The sequence below is a fragment of the Ruditapes philippinarum genome, unplaced genomic scaffold (assembly GCF_026571515.1).
Source record: "Ruditapes philippinarum isolate M1 unplaced genomic scaffold, ASM2657151v2 ctg1269_1_1_1_1, whole genome shotgun sequence".
NCBI classification, from domain to species: domain Eukaryota; kingdom Metazoa; phylum Mollusca; class Bivalvia; order Venerida; family Veneridae; genus Ruditapes; species Ruditapes philippinarum.
Genome location: NW_026866429.1, coordinates 56,969 through 75,491, shown reverse-complemented (window position 1 = coordinate 75,491; position 18,523 = coordinate 56,969). Strand labels below are relative to the sequence as shown.

Below are 18,523 nucleotides of genomic sequence, written 5' to 3'. Positions count from 1 at the left end.
TAGCAGCACTAGAGTTAAAGCATGTTATAAATATCAGAATTCTTCTCCATGACTTCGGAATAGATGTTGTATAAAGACATTTTTAGGATAAGTGGCATCAAACAGGAAAGCTATATTTCTATGAGGATTTAAGAAGCTACTTACCAGTTAACATACTATGTACAACTTTTGGACACTGATCATCATAGCTTGTCATGAAATAAATGGCACCATACTTGAAACATACAGCTAACATATAATTCTTCTCTACAGGTGTTGAGGAAGTTTCTGAAAGAAAATTACAAACCTTATTCTGCTGAATTCATGTTAATAACAACACCTGTTTTGACTTTACGACAGTCCATTGTTAGTTTATGGATTTTTTTATCAAAATAGTTAAACAAAAATGTTTACAGATTTACTTTAAAAGCATGTGTGTGTATACATAAATATGTGAATGCAATTTATATTTAGATTTGTAGAAAAAGACCAATCAAACCAAAACAATTTAGCACTTAAAGACTGCAGTATCCAAAGAAACTGTAAAGTATTATAAAACTTACAACAGACTCCAGTGTCTGTTAAAAAAAAAGCAAAAATAATCTTTTTTTCTTAAGTAATATTATATAATTGTAATTTTATCATTTAGTCATAAACATATGTTGCTCTTGCAATAGTGATTGACCAGAAATACCACAATTACACGGTAAAATAACACACTATTATTCTACAAGCATCTTTGATAATATAAATATCATCTTATATGTGTTTTCACAATGATATACATTAATAACCAACAACAGACATTGTTCTGCTGAATTTTTCGACTTACAGATCTACTTCTAATTTTGGTTATGTCCCAATAATGCATGTAATTGTCAATACTTATTGAACTGACTAGCAAAAATAATTAACTATTCATACGGAAGAATAAGTAGACAATATATCTACTTTATTATTTATATATAATGAAGCAATGCAATCATCAGGAGAATATAAATACCCTATAAACATATTACTTTACTCATAATTCACTTTATCATCAGTAGCAAAAACTAATAAAACTTCTGAGGTACACATGGCTTGTTTAGCTATATGAATGAATGATTTAAGTCTCTCAAAATGTAAATATTTGATATGTTGTCACAGACTCTTAAACACAAACACATAAACTTGAATGGCTGAATTCTTTATGAATTGCTTGATTCTGGTAGACATGAATATTACTAGAAGTTTGTCAGTATAGGTTAACACATTTCATCACATTCTTATTTAAGATATGTGATAAATATAATATTATATTTGTGTGAACTCTATACTAAATTTATTAAACTAAAAATATATATTATGCTAGCCAGAGGCTCGCATATGACTTTAATCTTGTTCAATAAATCTATTATTCATTCTACACCCATTCAATATCATCTATATAGCAAACTAATGTAGAAATATTTAATACAATATATCAGATTCATGATGAAAATACTATATATCAGAATCATGATGAAAATACAATATATCAGATTCATGATGAAAATACAATATATCAGATTCATGATGAAAATACAATAAATATTATCAGATTCATGATGAAAATACAATATTATATATCAGTTTCATGATGAAAATCCAATATTCAGATTCATGAAAATCCAATATATTAGATTCATGATAAAAATACAATATATCGAATTCATGATGAAAATACAATATATCAGATTCATGATAAAAATAAAATATATCAGACTCATGATGAAAATATATCACTCATGTTGAAAACACAATGAAATTCCTGAGAAAAATAATCATATACATCAGTAAGATTACATGCTTGATAACTTTCATATATTCATATTACATATACATCTACTTGTTATACACCCAACAATAAATTGCTGATTAAAAATCTGAATGGATCTGATAGTTGGAGAATATGTTTGTTATTAAAACTGTTCTATGTAACAATCAGAAAAGCATAGTATGCTATATTTAAAATATAAAAGGAGAGATAGGTTAACAAGTTGACTATCACTAATATCTTCGGATTAGGCAGAAACTAGGACTAAATTTGTCAGAGAATAGTATTAAAAAGTCTTTTCTGTTAATTTACAAATATTCATAAAGAAGTATTTACACTATTATCTTCAGTGTGAAGGCCTTTATAACTTCTTTATACACTTCATTCCTTAACAAGAGGTCTCAAGTTTTTGTTGAATTAATTCAAATTTTTTTATAAACATGGGATTATCTAATTAATCTGAAATGACAAAATAGCACTAACTCCCATATACATACTAAAAGTAACAAAAACTTCAGTTTATTTAAACTAAACAATTTCTGACTTCATAAAAATTCATCTCAGTTAAAAATCTGACATTTCTTCTTCAAGAGATAAAAACACATAACTTTCATTATAGATTCAGCAGTCGTTTTTTCTGCCACTGATTAAATCAAACAATAAAAAACTGGTATGAATATTCATTGAATTCCGTGAGCTCAGGAATGGCAAACCTAGAACTGTTCTCATTTTATGGGATATTGTTTGACTTTGTTTGGAAAGCTATAAGGTCCCAGAGAGAGAGAGAATTGTAAGACAATGATTGAGTATGGGAGACAGAAATAGATATTTTGTTCCCTGGAAGTGACACTACTGAGCATTAAATATACAGCCTGATTGTATCTGACACTAATCTTATAAGACAACCTAAATCTATAACATTTCCTATTAGCTAGAAGATAGGAAAACACAGATAAAACACTCTATATAACACTGACTAAATATATACACAATAACAAACGAAAAAACATATAAATATATATCATACAAATATCAACCACATTTCTACATTTCTCTCAAATCACTTCATACCTTAGAAAAATACACTGTGATAAATATTCATATATATTTTCATTCAAAATCAAAACTCTTAATATCAGATGACTACAAAAATGTACATTAATTCATTTTTTTATTTTTGTATTTTTGCATGATTGTATATATTCAAAAGCAGAACAATCAGTTTGTGTTCCAGTATTCCATAAAAGAGGAAAATAAATTACAATTTTTATCATCAAGAAGCCTTCCATAAAATCTCTATCTCGATCATCTTGTCTTTTTTTCTCCACGTAAACCTATCAAATTACACAAATCTCTTACTTGCTTACTTACTTCCACATTCTGTGGTTCATGATCTAACTGCTGCATTAATATCAATGATACATATGGGAAGATCAAACATTTTATCCACATATACCATAAAAACTTAGTTTAAACATTGAAAAAAGAACATTTAGGACTGTACTTACACATTCCATAAATTGACCGGAAAGGGCAAGGTCATTTTAAGGTCAGGGTCACAGCAGAATTACTCAACATAATGTTTTTTTGCTAAGAGCTATTTTATAATTTATTTATCATTGTGGTCCTTAATTTCAATTCTGGTCCTTATGCTCCCTTCTGGGAGCAAAAAAAATGAAAAAATCGGAAGCATATGCCAGGAGTTTCAACAACTCTATCAAACTAAAGCATACATTGCATCAGAATACTAATTTTAGAATCACTAGCAGAGTGTGTTCAAATCCAATCAGGGTTAAACAGTTGATCTTTGAGCTAGAAACTTTACAGAAATTCCTTAGTACTGATTAGTTCCAGGAGCAGACTCAAGAATGTTTCTTTAAGCTCATAGCTTCCTAAACAATCAAACTAAAATAAATTCTGTATAAACTAAAACGAGTAGTCTACACTTACTGTCTTGACTAGGTCCACTCTGATCTGTCTCCTGGTTGCCTTCTTCTTCTTCCATGTTGAATTTTTCACATGACCATAATAAAGTAGTGATCTCCATACCTTCTAATACAGTAACTTGAGTTACCATGGCACCCTGTGATGACATCACAATAATCTGCCCATCTGTTGTACCAAACATAACCTAATTATGAATACAACATAATTATATAATCAACTCACAAAATAACCAGAATATCTGCAGGATTAAACTCATAATTTTACAACCTCAAACATTGAAATAGCTAATTGACTAAAAAATAAAAACAAGAGGGCCATGATGGCCCTGAGGTCGCTCACCTGTATATAGGCCCCCCACCCCGGGCCAATTTTTACCCAAGGGCTTTTATTTGTTTATTTGAACAGACTTGGTAGACACCCATAAGAAGATGTTTCATGCTAAACATCTAAGTTCTAGCTCATTGGCATTTTTAAAAGAAGATTTTTAAAGTTTTTACTATACACATATAGTTAAAAACAATGTCACCCCTGGGGCAGGGCCAGTTTTGACCCCCGGGCGTTTATTTTAACAAACTTTGTAGATATTTACTTAAAGATGTTTCATGCTTAATATCTAAACTCTAGCTATTTGGGTTTTTCCAAAGAAGATTTTTAAGTTTTTGCTATACACATATAAGGAAAATCAATGACCCCCCCCCCCCCGGGCGGGGCCAGTTTTGACCCCAGGGCTTTTATTTGAACATACTTGGTATACACCCATTAGAACATGTTTCATGCTAAATATCTTAGCTCTAGCTCTTTGAGTTCTTTAAAAGTAGATTTTTTAAGTTTTTACTATATGCATATAGGGAAAATCAATGACCCCCTGGGGCGTGGCCAATTTTGACCCCAGAGCTTTTATTTGAACAAACTTGGTAGACACTTATTAGAAGATGTTTCATGCTAAATATCTTAGCTCTAGCTCTTTGGGTTCTTTAAAAGAAGATTTTTTAAGTTTTTACTATATGCATATAGGGAAAATCTATGACCCCCTGGGGCAGGGTCAATTTTGACCCCAAGGCTTTTATTTGAACAAACTTGGTAGACATTTACTAAAAGATGTTTCATGCCAAATATCTAAGCTCTAGCTCTTATGGTTCTTTAAAAGAAGATTTTTTAAGTTTTTACAATATGCATATAGGGAAAATCAATGACCCCCGGGGCGGGGCCAATTTTGACCCCAGGGCTTTAATTTGAACAAACTTGGTAGACACTCACTAGAAGATGTTTCATGCTTAATATCTTAGCTCTAGCTCTTTGGGTTCTTTAAAAGAAGATTTTTTAAGTTTTTACTATATGCATATAGGGAAAATCTATGACCCCCTGGGGCGGGGTCAATTTTGACCCCAGGGCTTTTATTTGAACAAACTTGGTAGACATTCACTAGAAGATGTTTCATGCCAAATATCTAAGCTCTAGCTCTTATGGTTCTTTAAAAGAAGATTTTTTTAAGTTTTTACTATATGCATATAGGGAAAATCAATGACCCCCGGGGCGGGGCCAATTTTGACCCCAGGGCTTTAATTTGAACAAACTTGGTAGACACTCACTAGAAGATGTTTCATGCTTAATATCTTAGCTCTAGCTCTTTGGGTTCTTTAAAAGAAGATTTTTTAAGTTTTTACTATATGCATATAGGGAAAATCAATGACCCCCTGGGTCGGGGCCAATTTTGACCCCAGGGCTTTTATTTGAACAAACTTGGTAGACATTCACTAGAAGATGTTTCATGCCAAATATCTAAGCTCTAGCTCTTATGGTTCTTTAAAAGAAGATTTTTAAGTTTTTACTATATGCATATAGGGAAAATCAATGACCCCCGGGGCGGGGCCAATTTTGACCCCAGGGCTTTAATTTGAACAAACTTGGTAGACACTCACTAGACGATGTTTCACGCTTAATATCTTAGCTCTAGCTCTTTGGGTTCTTTAAAAGAAGATTTTTTAAGTTTTTACTATATGCATATAGGGAAAATCAATGACCCCCTGGGTCGGGGCCAATTTTGACCCCAGGGCTTTTATTTGAACAAACTTGGTAGACATTCACTAGAAGATGTTTCATGCCAAATATCTAAGCTCTAGCTCTTACGGTTCTTTAAAAGAAGATTTTTTAAGTTTTTACTATATGCATATAGGGAAAATCAATGACCCCCAGGGGCGGGGCCAATTTTGACCCCAGGGCTTTTATTTGAACAAACTTTGTAGACACTCACTAGAAGATGTTTCATGCCAAATATCTAAGCTCTAGCTCTTATGGTTTTTTAAAAGAAGATATTTAAAGTTTTTTCTTTTGGTTGCCATGGCAACCAGAGTTCTGCATGGAATTAAATTCTTTGAACAATTTTTAAAGGTGACCACCAAAGGAACATTCCTGTGAAGTTTGGATGAAATTGGCTCAGTGGTTTATGAGGAGATGTCATTTAAAGCAAAAGTTTACGGACGGACGGACGGACGGACGACGGACGGACGACGGACGGATGGACGCCGGACGAAAAGCGATCACAAAAGCTCACCCTGTCACTTTGTGACAGGTGAGCTAAAAACATGGACTAAATTTGTCATGGCATGAATAAAATTATGTTTACATTTTGATGAAAATTTAGATGTGCTATGGAGAATTGAGTAAAAATAACTGCAGTACATAAAACAAACCTTCTGGTCATCTGGAGACCATACACCACAGGTTATTGAGGTATTGTCCAAATTGAGCATAGATGACCAGTACCTCTGACCAGCTACTGACCCAACCAACACAAAACCATCACAGTAACATATCAACGCCATTCGGCCATCATGTGACCATGCAAAGTCTGTCACCTACAATCAACAACATCTTTTATAATAATTGTAACCATAGCTACGAGAGAACATCTGACAACAGTGATATATCAAAACTTTACATTGTCAATTTAGTTTCCCATAACCAATTTGTCAAACATGCAACATATGAATTAAAATATCAGATTTCTGTTACCAGTGTCTATGATTATTTGAATGTAATTGTCTTTAAAAAGTTTAAAATTTACAATTTCAATTTGACTGTAACTTATTTATAATGATTGATTTCTGTTCTAGTAAAGCTTTTTGTATGGTTGCCAGGAAATGCTGCTGTTTAAATTGTAGTGGGTAATTTTCTGTTAAAACAATACTACTCAGGAATTTCTTGGATTAACAGAACACTGTTAAAGTTATAAAATATAAAACGCATTTCTTAGTGAAATCTAACAATAAAGCATATAATCTACTAGATTTTCAAAATTTGGGAAGTGTTTAATTTTAGCAGAATGCATAACAAACTAGAGCTGTCACAGAAAGTACCAATAGCCCACAACATCTCTACATCTGGCACAGGATTTAAATCACAATTTATCACTATTTAGGCTTTATAGAACAAAAATTGACATTTGACCTTCAAGGGTGACCTTGAGCTGAATTGAGTGGCATATGTTCTGCAAATTGCTCTATGGAGGTGAACATTTTAGCCAAGTTTGAAGTAATTCGACCTTCAAGAAGTAGAAGAAAGGACACAAAAGTATCTGACATTTGAACTTTAAGGTTACCTTGCCCTTGAGCTGGCATGATGGTGGTGGTGAACATGTGACCAAAATTTGATGAAAATACTTTAAAGGTCAAAATTGCCTGATATTTACAATTAACAATTAAGGGTGACCTTGACTTTGAGCCAACACAGCAGCAGCATGGATGTTGTCTATTGCCTTGTTGAGGTGAACAACTGTAAACCAAGTTTGAAAGAATATTTGTCAAGAGGTATAAGTGGACACGGTGGAAAAAAGGACAAACTGATGGCCAGACCAATCAAAACAACAGACTGATTCCAAAAAAGCCTATTTACTTAATGTGATGGGGATATACTGAAAGAACAACAAATGCTTCACTAAGAACTGAACAGAGACTACCAGAATGGCTTGCAGATGTTTGTTTTACCCAGTAAGTTATAACCTGTGCATGTAATAATAAGTATGGCTGGAATTTTACCTTAGTAAGTTGAGGTGTTATTAAATATTGACATAAAAACATCAACTCAGATACCTACCTGAGAGTTCCTGTCATTGATAAGTTCTATAGACCATCTTCCTTCATGCTTTATCCACACAAAAATAATTCCCTGAGCATCACATGTAGCTAACTTCTGATATGGCTCATTCCATCTCACTAAAACAACCTGAAAAATACAAAATACTCAAATGACATACAATGTTGTCATGGTAACTATATTTTGTAGTAGCTTTATATCATAGTTTTGGTATTTTTACAGCTGTAATCATATGATTTTACAAATACAAGTTTCTGAAACATTAATATAACAAGCCACTGTAATTGCCAAAATAACCATACATGCCATTTTGTCAAATAAGAACATGTTTTTTGACGGATGGAACTGCATTAAATGTACTTAACCTAAGAAAATCAACAGGAAATTTTGACAAATGAAAAACAAGTCTGAAAATAACACAGCTTTGCGTGCACTGAAAATTTTTGATTAAGTAAAGTCGGAAATGACAATCGCAACTTTTCGGCCCTTTCCATCAGTCTTCAGATAAGGACCTCAAACACAATAATATAAATACACAGAATGGATACAGTATTTCAGTCTATCCTACACTAAGAAACTAGATATGTAAACAAATAATAATTTAATGTTGTGAGTTGTTGACAAGTCATTTCCAATATATCAAGTAAATCATCATCCACCTAAAATAAGTGACTTCATAGATACAAAAGCAAACAAGACATTATATTTGTATATTTATTATTATGGTTGTAGAAACTGAAATGCCAACCTGTTGACATTTAGTCTCATTTGTTTCATCAGTGGGCATATTTAAATTAATCAAAGGGCTGCAAGCTCTGTGGTATTTTCTGATCTTTGCAATCTAAATCGTACTGTATATATGTATGTATTTTCCTGTATAAGTTTATTTTTATATACTTTAATTCACCTTGCAGGGCACCAGGATGCAGCGACTGCGTTTGGATATTTTACTATAAAAGTTTAAGTTTGATAGATACCGAATTTTGCATGACTAGAGTTGCATCAAAAATCATTTACAGTCGACTCCACTTACAACGAACTCGCTTATAACGAATTATCGTTAATAGCGAACTAAATCTGACATCCCCATCCGATTCCTTCTTTATTTATATTAAATCACATCACTTAATACGTATTCACTTAAAATGAATTTTCGGATATAGCAAACCATTTTTTGAAGTCCCAAAAGACGAAAAACATGTAAATTTCCTCGGTTAAAACAAACTGTTTTAATTGAAATGTCAAGATGCTCTAGATTAAGATCAGTACATGAATACCGCTATCCATTAATTATTCAATCGATTGATTGCACAGGTAAGAATAATGATTTTGATAAAATATTCTCACAACATTATTTCCTACAAAATAAAAATATTTCTTTCTTTTACATCGCTAGTTTTAAGCTGTTTTGAGAACTACTTGTTGCTAGGTTTGTCGTGAAGCTTCTGTGTCAGAGATTGAATGTCAGCATTGTATTTACTGATCTGCGATCAGAAAATACAAAAATGGTTGTCAGACATATTTTCAATCATAATTGTACCAAAACAGACTTAATTTTCTTTTGGATGTCAATTATATGTGCAATTGTTTAACATTATGGAAGAGCATCTGAAACCATGTGGTAAGCTTAACTTTCACTCGTTTCTGAGGTTATTATAGATTAAAAAGCCGAGGACGCTCCGATTGCTGAAATAAATCCCTGAAGAAATCAAGAAGTCACAAAAAGAAAATGAAAAAAGTTCTAACTTTAAGGGGAAGATAATTCTGAAATAATTGACACCAAAGTTATGAATCTTGTAGTTAATATGAAACTTAAATTTTAAGTTTAAAGTAAATCCTTTAAAAATAAAGAAGTTAGAGCAAAATAACATTTTTTTTCTAACAAAATTCCAAGTTCAAGAGGGGATAATTCTTAATAAAACTGTGCTTGAGTTATAAATTTTGTCAAACATGATGGTGATGATAAGGAACATATATTTGAAGTTTGAAGAATATACCTTAAGAAATATAATTAAGTAAGATTAAAAAATAACATTTTTTAAGGAAAATTCAAAGTTCAAGGGGAATAACTCTGGAAATTTTGTTTCTAGAGTCATGTCCAGAAAATAATACAGTTCATTAATATAAAAAAATTTTAAATGCCTTTTGAAAATGTGTTAATTATACATCTAATATACCTTAAACCCTCACCAGCACTTAAGCTGGTTATTTTGAACACAATTAATTTGACTCACAGCAATTTTTGTCTGAACCAATTAAACAGAATCAATCTAACTTTTTATAGACACACAAGCAAAATACTTCAAATCTTGACCAATAGTCTTTAACAATCAGTGATTGTTTTCTACATTTCACAGCCAAATACATGCTGTTTCTCCTAACCTAGAATAGGTATATTTTCAGCTAAAAATACTGTATTTCCCCCTGAAATTCCATACATGTGCACATTCTTCACCAGAGCAGCTGAATTATATCAGTTACTTGATTTTAATTGACTGAAAGACAGAAAGCTGTCACTGTAGATAGCCTCTGCTATGTACCATGCATGTTAAATTGAAAATTGTATCAAAGGTGTGGATAAATTCCATTCTCCATAGTTTGAATTTGATTTTAGGTTTCCCCCTTTTTATCTGAATAACAATATTGTTTGTTTTGAAATTTTAATCATAGTTATATGACAGTAGCCATAATAAGTAAGAAGCAATTACAATGTAATATAAATATCACATCAGTTAAAATACTTCAAAGGTCAAATCACTTTATGTATTTTAATGTACATTTACATCTCAATTATAATTTACATTTATATAAAGAGTGTTCCAACTGTTTCTCAGTATAATAACACAACAGGTTTGATAAAACAATAAAATTTTCCCTACTTTAAAAACTTTTATTAAACTTTAAAGGGACTCCACTTAGATTTTTTGACATTACATGACTGGAAATAGTTTTTCGAGATTAATGTTCCATTTGATGAAGGTCTAGACAAATAACTAATGTGCAAAATCTCAGATCATTCCCTCACTCTGTTTTCCAGAATATTTATTTTACTTGTGAAAAATGACCAAAAATTGAAGAGTTTCAACACTTTTCACTCAAATAAGGCCAACTTGAGGAGCACAAATATATAATTAACGATTCAGATTTCTAAATAATTTTATTGGCCACTCAAAATCAAGAGTGAGGGGTAAAATGAAAATTCTGAAAAAATGTAAGGGGTAAAATTAACAAAAAGCAATTTGTATAGTCTTTTTTTTTTTAAATAATCATTAGCATTGCCTTTATAACCACTCTGTGACAGACATCCTATAGAAATAATTAAACTATAAGATAAAAACATCATACCTTCATTATTCCAATTTAACAAAACAAAAAATTAAGCTACTAAAAAATCTTTTAATAATTATCAGAGATACTGGAAAAAAAATCCCAAGAAATGTAATTCTTTGTTAATGAATTATTATTATTCAGGGAATATCAGAGGTATTAAAACTAACACTTTTATTAGTTTTTCTCTAATACATGGATCTAATTATCGGAGAAAGCTTTATGTTCTATCTAATGACCTTACACTAGTTTTAATAACTTCTCTCTTGATTAATTTCTTCTTTATAATATCCTGTATAAGACAGACATCTTTGACAAATCATACATATTCTAATACTTCTACCTGTTGCTTTATGTTGATGTAGTAGAAAGAGGAAAAGCATCTTCCCTTATACTGTTTAAATGATTTTGTATGACAGGCCCTTTCAGTTATACTAGAACAGTCTAATGATAAATACTTTAAAAGATCACAAAGTAAAACAGACTACAATATACTCTTTCCTTGTTCTATACTGATAGCTTATTACCATCGTCTTAAGAGAACAGTGTACCATCTTGTAAACTCTCAGTAAACAATGTTAAACCTCAGTAAACAATGTTAAACCTCAGTAAACAATGTTAAACTTCAGTAAACAATGTTAAACCTCAGTTAACAATGTTAAACTTCAGTAAACAATGTTAAACCTCAGTAAACAAAGTTAAACCTCAGTTAACAATGTTAAACCTCAGTAAACAAAGTTAAACCTCAGTAAACAAAGTTAAACCTCAGTTAACAATGTTAAACCTCAGTAAACAAAGTTAAACCTCAGTTAACAAAGTTAAACCTCAGTAAACAATGTTAAACCTCAGTAAACAAAGTTAAACCTCAGTAAACAAAGTTAAACCTCAGTTAACAATGTTAAACCTCAGTAAACAAAGTTAAACCTCAGTAAACAAAGTTAAACCTCAGTAAACAAAGTTAAACCTCAGTAAACAATGTTAAAACCTCAGTAAACAATGTTAAACCCCAGTTAACAATGTTAAACCTCAGTAAACAATGTTAGACCTCAGTAAACAAGGTTCAACCTCAGTTAACAATCTCAGTAAACAATGTTAGATCTCAGTAAACAATGTTAAACCCTCAGTAAACAATGTTATACCTCAGTAAACAATGTTAAACCTCAGTTTACAATGTTAAATCTCAGTAAACAATGTTAAACCTCAGTAAACAATGTTAAACCTCAGTAAACAATGTTAAACCTGAGTTAACAATGTTAAACTTCAGTAAACAATGTTAAACCTCAGTAAACAATGTTAAACCTCAGTAAACAATGTACCATCACCTAAACCCTTAGAGAAAAGTGTACTATTACAAAAAACCAATGGTTAACAGTGCACCATCATCTAAAAGAGGTGTTCTTTCTTCTAATTATAAACCCTCAGTAAACCTAACCCATAAGTTAATAGTTCACCATCATTTAAACCATCAGTGAACATTGTATAATCATGTAAACTCTAATCTAAAAACAGTATTACAATATCTAAACCCTCAGTAAATGTGTTATGTTACATATCTGACTACTGTAACAACAAACAGTAAAATATTATGTAAACACACAGTGAACAGTGAAACATGAGCTACACACTTAGTGAACAGTGACATATAATATAAACCCTAAGTGAACAGTGTTACAGTGAAACATTATCTAAACACTCGGTGAATATAATTTTTATGATAACATCTCTGTTGCACAGTTCAGTTATAATTTTGATGATGCCAAAGTCTTCCTTAGAAAGATTGTTTCATGGCACTATATATCTGAGTGTGAGTCATAGCGTGATCATATGATTGGTAAAGTTTGATTTATCACTCCCTTAGAGAGACTATAGATACCATAGAAGCTGGGCCTAGGAGAATATCAACTGTCACACAAAAGGAATGAATGAAAGACCAGCATAAAAATGAGAATTGTCCTAGACACCCATATATCACATTGTCACTTAAACAGTTTCTACCATTTCTAAACTAGCACCAAAATATGACAAGATTTACAGGTTTCTATATTAAACCAACACTGTTGTTTGTCTCAATGATGTCTTTTTTTTTGAAAAAGGAACATTGATTTGAAATTCAGGAGAATATTAGAAATACATATTGAAGATGGTGTTTGATTGTATTACCCCTACTAAAGGCCAGACATGACAGTATCAATATGGTAATAAGATCTTACTTTTATAAGCCAAAACCACCTTGACTACATTTTAATAGAAGGAATGGTAATGGTATTGTGTATTTGGAAACATGTATGTAATGTTTTATAAAATATGGATCTATTTGTTCAGAACTAATGTTGTATATATAGAAATATAGATGTAATACAGTTATAACTATATAGACATAGAAATAGGATTGAGTTTAAGCCAATCAAAATTCAAGAAATTTATCTGCATTATTATAAAAGCATAATATAGATGTAGCAGTGTGTATATTGACACACAATTGTTACATTGCCATATCAATGTAATATTGAGTATATAAGCATTTATTACATGCTTTTCGGTGGTTTATAGAAATATATCAGTGAAACATAAAACTGATAATTTCACTGATTAATAATTAAACAGTGAAATTATCAATTTGATAATTTCACTGTTTTGAATTAAAGCCCCTTACATTTTTCAGTGAAATACCAAGGTGCACACGACTGGAAACCAACTAAATGACGTGACGTCGTAAATGATGTCACATTGTATCATTATTTGGCGCGCTTTTCATTTAGTATAAGGTAAATATGTCTATAAAAACGTTTCTTTGCATGTAATAAAAAGAAAATTTGTTTAGTTTAGTGCAAGATCAAAATATATTTCACCTCGTGAACACCAAAAGTTCATATTTCACTTGTTAGGCTAACCCTAACCCTTTGGTGCTCACTCGGTGAAATATATTCAAATCTTACACTGAACTAAACAAATATCCTCTATATATATGTAATGTTGTTTTTATGAACATGGTATGAACATATAAATGGACATACCGATGTGTTGTGTATATGAGCATACTGATGTATTGTGTATATGGACAAACTGATGTGTTGTGTAAATCATCAGAACATACATATATGTTGTGTTGTGTATATGAACATACAGCTGTGTTGTGTATATGGGCATACATATGTATTGTGTATATAAACATACAGATATGTTGAGTATATAAACATACAGATAAGTGTTGTGTATATAAACATACAAATATGTTGTGTATATGGGCATACATATGTATTGTGTATATAAACATACAGATAAGAGTATATAAACATACAGATATGTTGTGTATATAAACATACAAATGTGTTGTGTCTATAAACATACAAATATGTTGTGTAAATGAACATACAGATATGTTGTGTATATGGACATACAAATGTGTTGTGTATATTGACATACAGATGTATTGTGTAAATAAACATACAGATGTGTTGTGTATATAAACATACAAATATGTTGTGTAAATGAACATACAGATGTGTTGTGTATATGGACATAAAGATGCATTGTGTATATGGACATACATTTGTATTGTGTATATAAACATACAGATGTTGTGTATATAAACATACATATATGTTATGTATATAAACATACAGATATGTTGTGTATATAAACATACATATATGTTGTGTATATGAACATACAGCTTTGTTTTGTATATGGGCCAACATATGTATTGTATATATAAACATACAGATATGTTGTGTATATAAACATACATATATGTTATGTATACAAACATACAGATATGTTGTGTAAATGAACAAACAGATGTGTTGTGTATATGGACATAAAGATGTATTGTGTATATAAACATACAGATGTGTTGTGTATATGGACATACAAAGAATTGTGCATATGGACATACAAATGTGTTGTGTATATCAACATACAGATGTATTCTGTATATAAACAAACAGAATGATGTATTGTGTATATAAACATACAAATATGTTATGTATATAAACATACATAATATGTTGTGTATATGAACATACATATGTTTTGTGTATATGGACATACAGATATGTTGTGTATATGGACATACAGATGTATTGTGTATATGAACATAGCAGTAATCACATCACATCAATTCATCTTGAGCAAATAATAATATAATTATTTAAATAATCAACAAATTGCTACCTCAGAAGCAAATTCTGAATTCCAGAATTTTTTCATGTCTCTTTATGCAGGCAAACACATGCACATTTTTTTATTATTTCATCTGCAAATTTCATTACTTTTTACTTGTGCAGGATTTGAAATTAAATCAAATTAGTTAATTATATTACTGAGATGAAAATCTCAACATCATTAAAGAAAATTTTATTGATTAAAACCATGTGTTACATCAACAATTAAGTTTAAAAAATTCCTTTCTCATAATTAAATTTTGAATTATAGCATTTATTATGGGCTTATAAATATTTGCATTTTATATTATTATATTTTCAATATTGAACATTTTTCCTAGAGGGAAACACACCTTTTAAGCTATAATTACAACTAAGAATACTGCAGAGATAAACAGAAGAAGAAGAAAAATCCTAAATAATTGCAAGGAAATCACTGACTACAATTACATGTCTGCTACAGCATCCATTTTAAAAGTACAGTGTTATATCTCCTAGGTTTCTAGGATTACACAATTTGAGAAGTTGTCTGGGACTTTAATCAGAAATAAAACAAATAAATTCTAGTTTTTTGAGTCATCTTGAAATCTCAAAAACCTTTATATCCTGGCAATCATGACCAGCTTTTTATTCCTGATGTCTTATCTCGTAAAAATTCTCTTGTTAACAGAACCTCAATATTACATTGTATTACAGTTTCTAATGACCATTTGTATGTTACCATTCAGGACAATAAAATCTCAATAACAATGGCACATGGAAAAGCTGATACGCTTTTATTTCTAGACTTTTAAGACAAGCGGCAAATGGAAGAGATAAAAGTACCATTAAATGTTGCTCAAAAATATTCAACAAAAATAACTGAGAAATATCATTTCAGTAAAAAAATTACATCTTACAACTACACTGAGAACTTGATACCTTAAGACATTCAGCTTAACTTCATGTAATTTATGTCTTGTAAAAATAGTCTCATTTATCTGTCATTTCTAACTTTATTTAGATAAATGTAAAACAAACATGTAGTATGTATCCATATTCTATAAAGTTACTTGATTCTGATTATAATTACAAACAAGTCTTCATCAAGCAATAGAAAACTACCAATTTCAGTGAACTTTTCAAAATATGTGTAAGAAACAAGGATAAACTGTTTAACAAATCTTGCAGCACTCATTTACCTTGCTGTACTACTTTTATATATCAATGGCTTCCCAACCTTATAATCTACATTAATCTTGCATTATACTTATCTATGGCTTCTCAATCCTGAGAGCCTTCATTTATCTTGCTATATACATTATCTATAACCTCCAGACATGACAGCCCTCATTTATCTAACTGTATACCTATACATAACCTATGGCCTCCCAACATGACAGCCCTCATTTATCTAGCTGTATACCTATACATTACCTATGGCCTCCCAGCATGACAGCCCTCATTTACCTAGCTGTAAACCTAAACATTACCTATGGCCTCCCAGCATGACAGCCCTCATTTATCTAGCTGTATACCTAAACATTATTTCTGGCCTCCAGACATGAGAGCCCTCGTTTACCTAGCTGTATACCTATACATTACCTATGACCTCCAGACATGAGAGCCCTTGTTTACCAAGCTGTATACCTATACATTACCTATGACCTCCAGACATGAGAGCCCTTGTTTACCAAGCTGTATACCTATACATTACCTATGGCCTCCAGACATGACAGCCCTCATTTTTCTAGCTGTAAACCTATACATTACCTATGGCCTCCTGACATGACAGCCCTCGTTTACCTAGCTGTATACCTATACATTACCTATGGCCTCCAGACATGACAGCCCTCATTTTTCTAGCTGTAAACCTATACATTACCTATGGCCTCCTGACATGACAGCCCTCATTTACCTAGCTGTATACCTATACATTACCTATGACCTCCAGACATGAGAGCCCTTGTTTACCAAGCTGTATACCTATACATTACCTATGGCCTCCAGACATGACAGCCCTCATTTTTCTAGCTGTAAACCTATACATTACCTATGGCCTCCTGACATGACAGCCCTCGTTTACCTAGCTGTATACCTATACATTACCTATGGCCTCCAGCATGACAGCCCTCATTTACCTAGCTGTAAACCTAAACATTACCTATGACCTCCAGACATGACAGCCCTCATTTACCTAGCTGTATACCTATACATTACCTATGGCCTCCAGACATGACAGCCCTCATTTTTCTAGCTGTAAACCTATACATTACCTATGGCCTCCTGACATGACAGCCCTCATTTACCTAGCTGTATACCTATACATTACCTATGGCCTCCAGCATGACAGCCCTCATTTACCTAGCTGTACACCTATACATTACCTATGGCTTCCCAATATGACAGCCCTCATTTATCTAGCTGTATACCTATACATTACCTATGGCCTCCCAATATGACAGCCCTCATTTATCTAGCTGTATACCTATACATTACCTATGGCCTCCCAATACGACAGCCCTCATTTACCTAGCTGTATACCTATACATTACCTATGGCCTCCAAATATGACAGCCCTCATTTATCTAGCTGTATACCTATACATTACCTATGGCCTCAGTTACTAACACTACTGTTTACTTATACATCTCTAAGGTTTCCCAACATAAAATTCTCATTTACTAACAGTACTGTTTACTTATATATCTCAGTGTTTTACAAACCTTAAAGCTCTCATTTACTAACAGTACTGTTTACTAATATATCACTTAGGTTTATCAACATAAAATTCTCATTTACTAACAGTACTGTTCAATAATATATCTCTAAGGTTTCCCAACTATAAAGCTATCATTTACTAACAGTTCTGTTTACTTATATATCACTAAGGTTTCCCAACATAAAATTCTCATTTAGTAACAGTACTGTTCAATAATATATCACTATAAAGCTATCATTTACTAACAGTACTGTTTACTAATATATCACTAAGGTTTCCCAACATAAAATTCTCATTTAGTAACAGTACTGTTCAATAATATATCACTATAAAGCTATCATTTACTAACAGTACTGTTTACTTATATATCACTAAGGTTTCCCAACATAAAATTCTCATTTACTAACAGTACTGTTCAATAATATATCACTATAAAGCTATCATTTACTAACAGTACTGTTTACTAATATATCACTAAGGTTTCCCAACATAAAATTCTCATTTACTAACAGTACT

At 31.5% G+C, this 18,523-nt stretch overlaps 1 protein-coding gene across 3 annotated transcripts in view; it reads right to left on the bottom strand.

Moving 5' to 3' along the window:
• LOC132732449 (tubby-related protein 4-like) overlaps positions 1-18,523 on the bottom strand; it is a 70,365-nt gene that overhangs the window by 23,468 nt on the left and 28,374 nt on the right. For all 3 annotated transcript variants that reach the window (XM_060718868.1, XM_060718867.1, XM_060718869.1), the window contains 4 exons: positions 7,817-7,945; positions 6,415-6,579; positions 3,728-3,908; positions 145-267 (listed from right to left, as the gene is read on the bottom strand). In XM_060718868.1, coding sequence (XP_060574851.1) covers positions 145-267; positions 3,728-3,908; positions 6,415-6,579; positions 7,817-7,945 — 598 coding nt within the window. The remainder of the gene's footprint in view (positions 1-144; positions 268-3,727; positions 3,909-6,414; positions 6,580-7,816; positions 7,946-18,523) is intronic.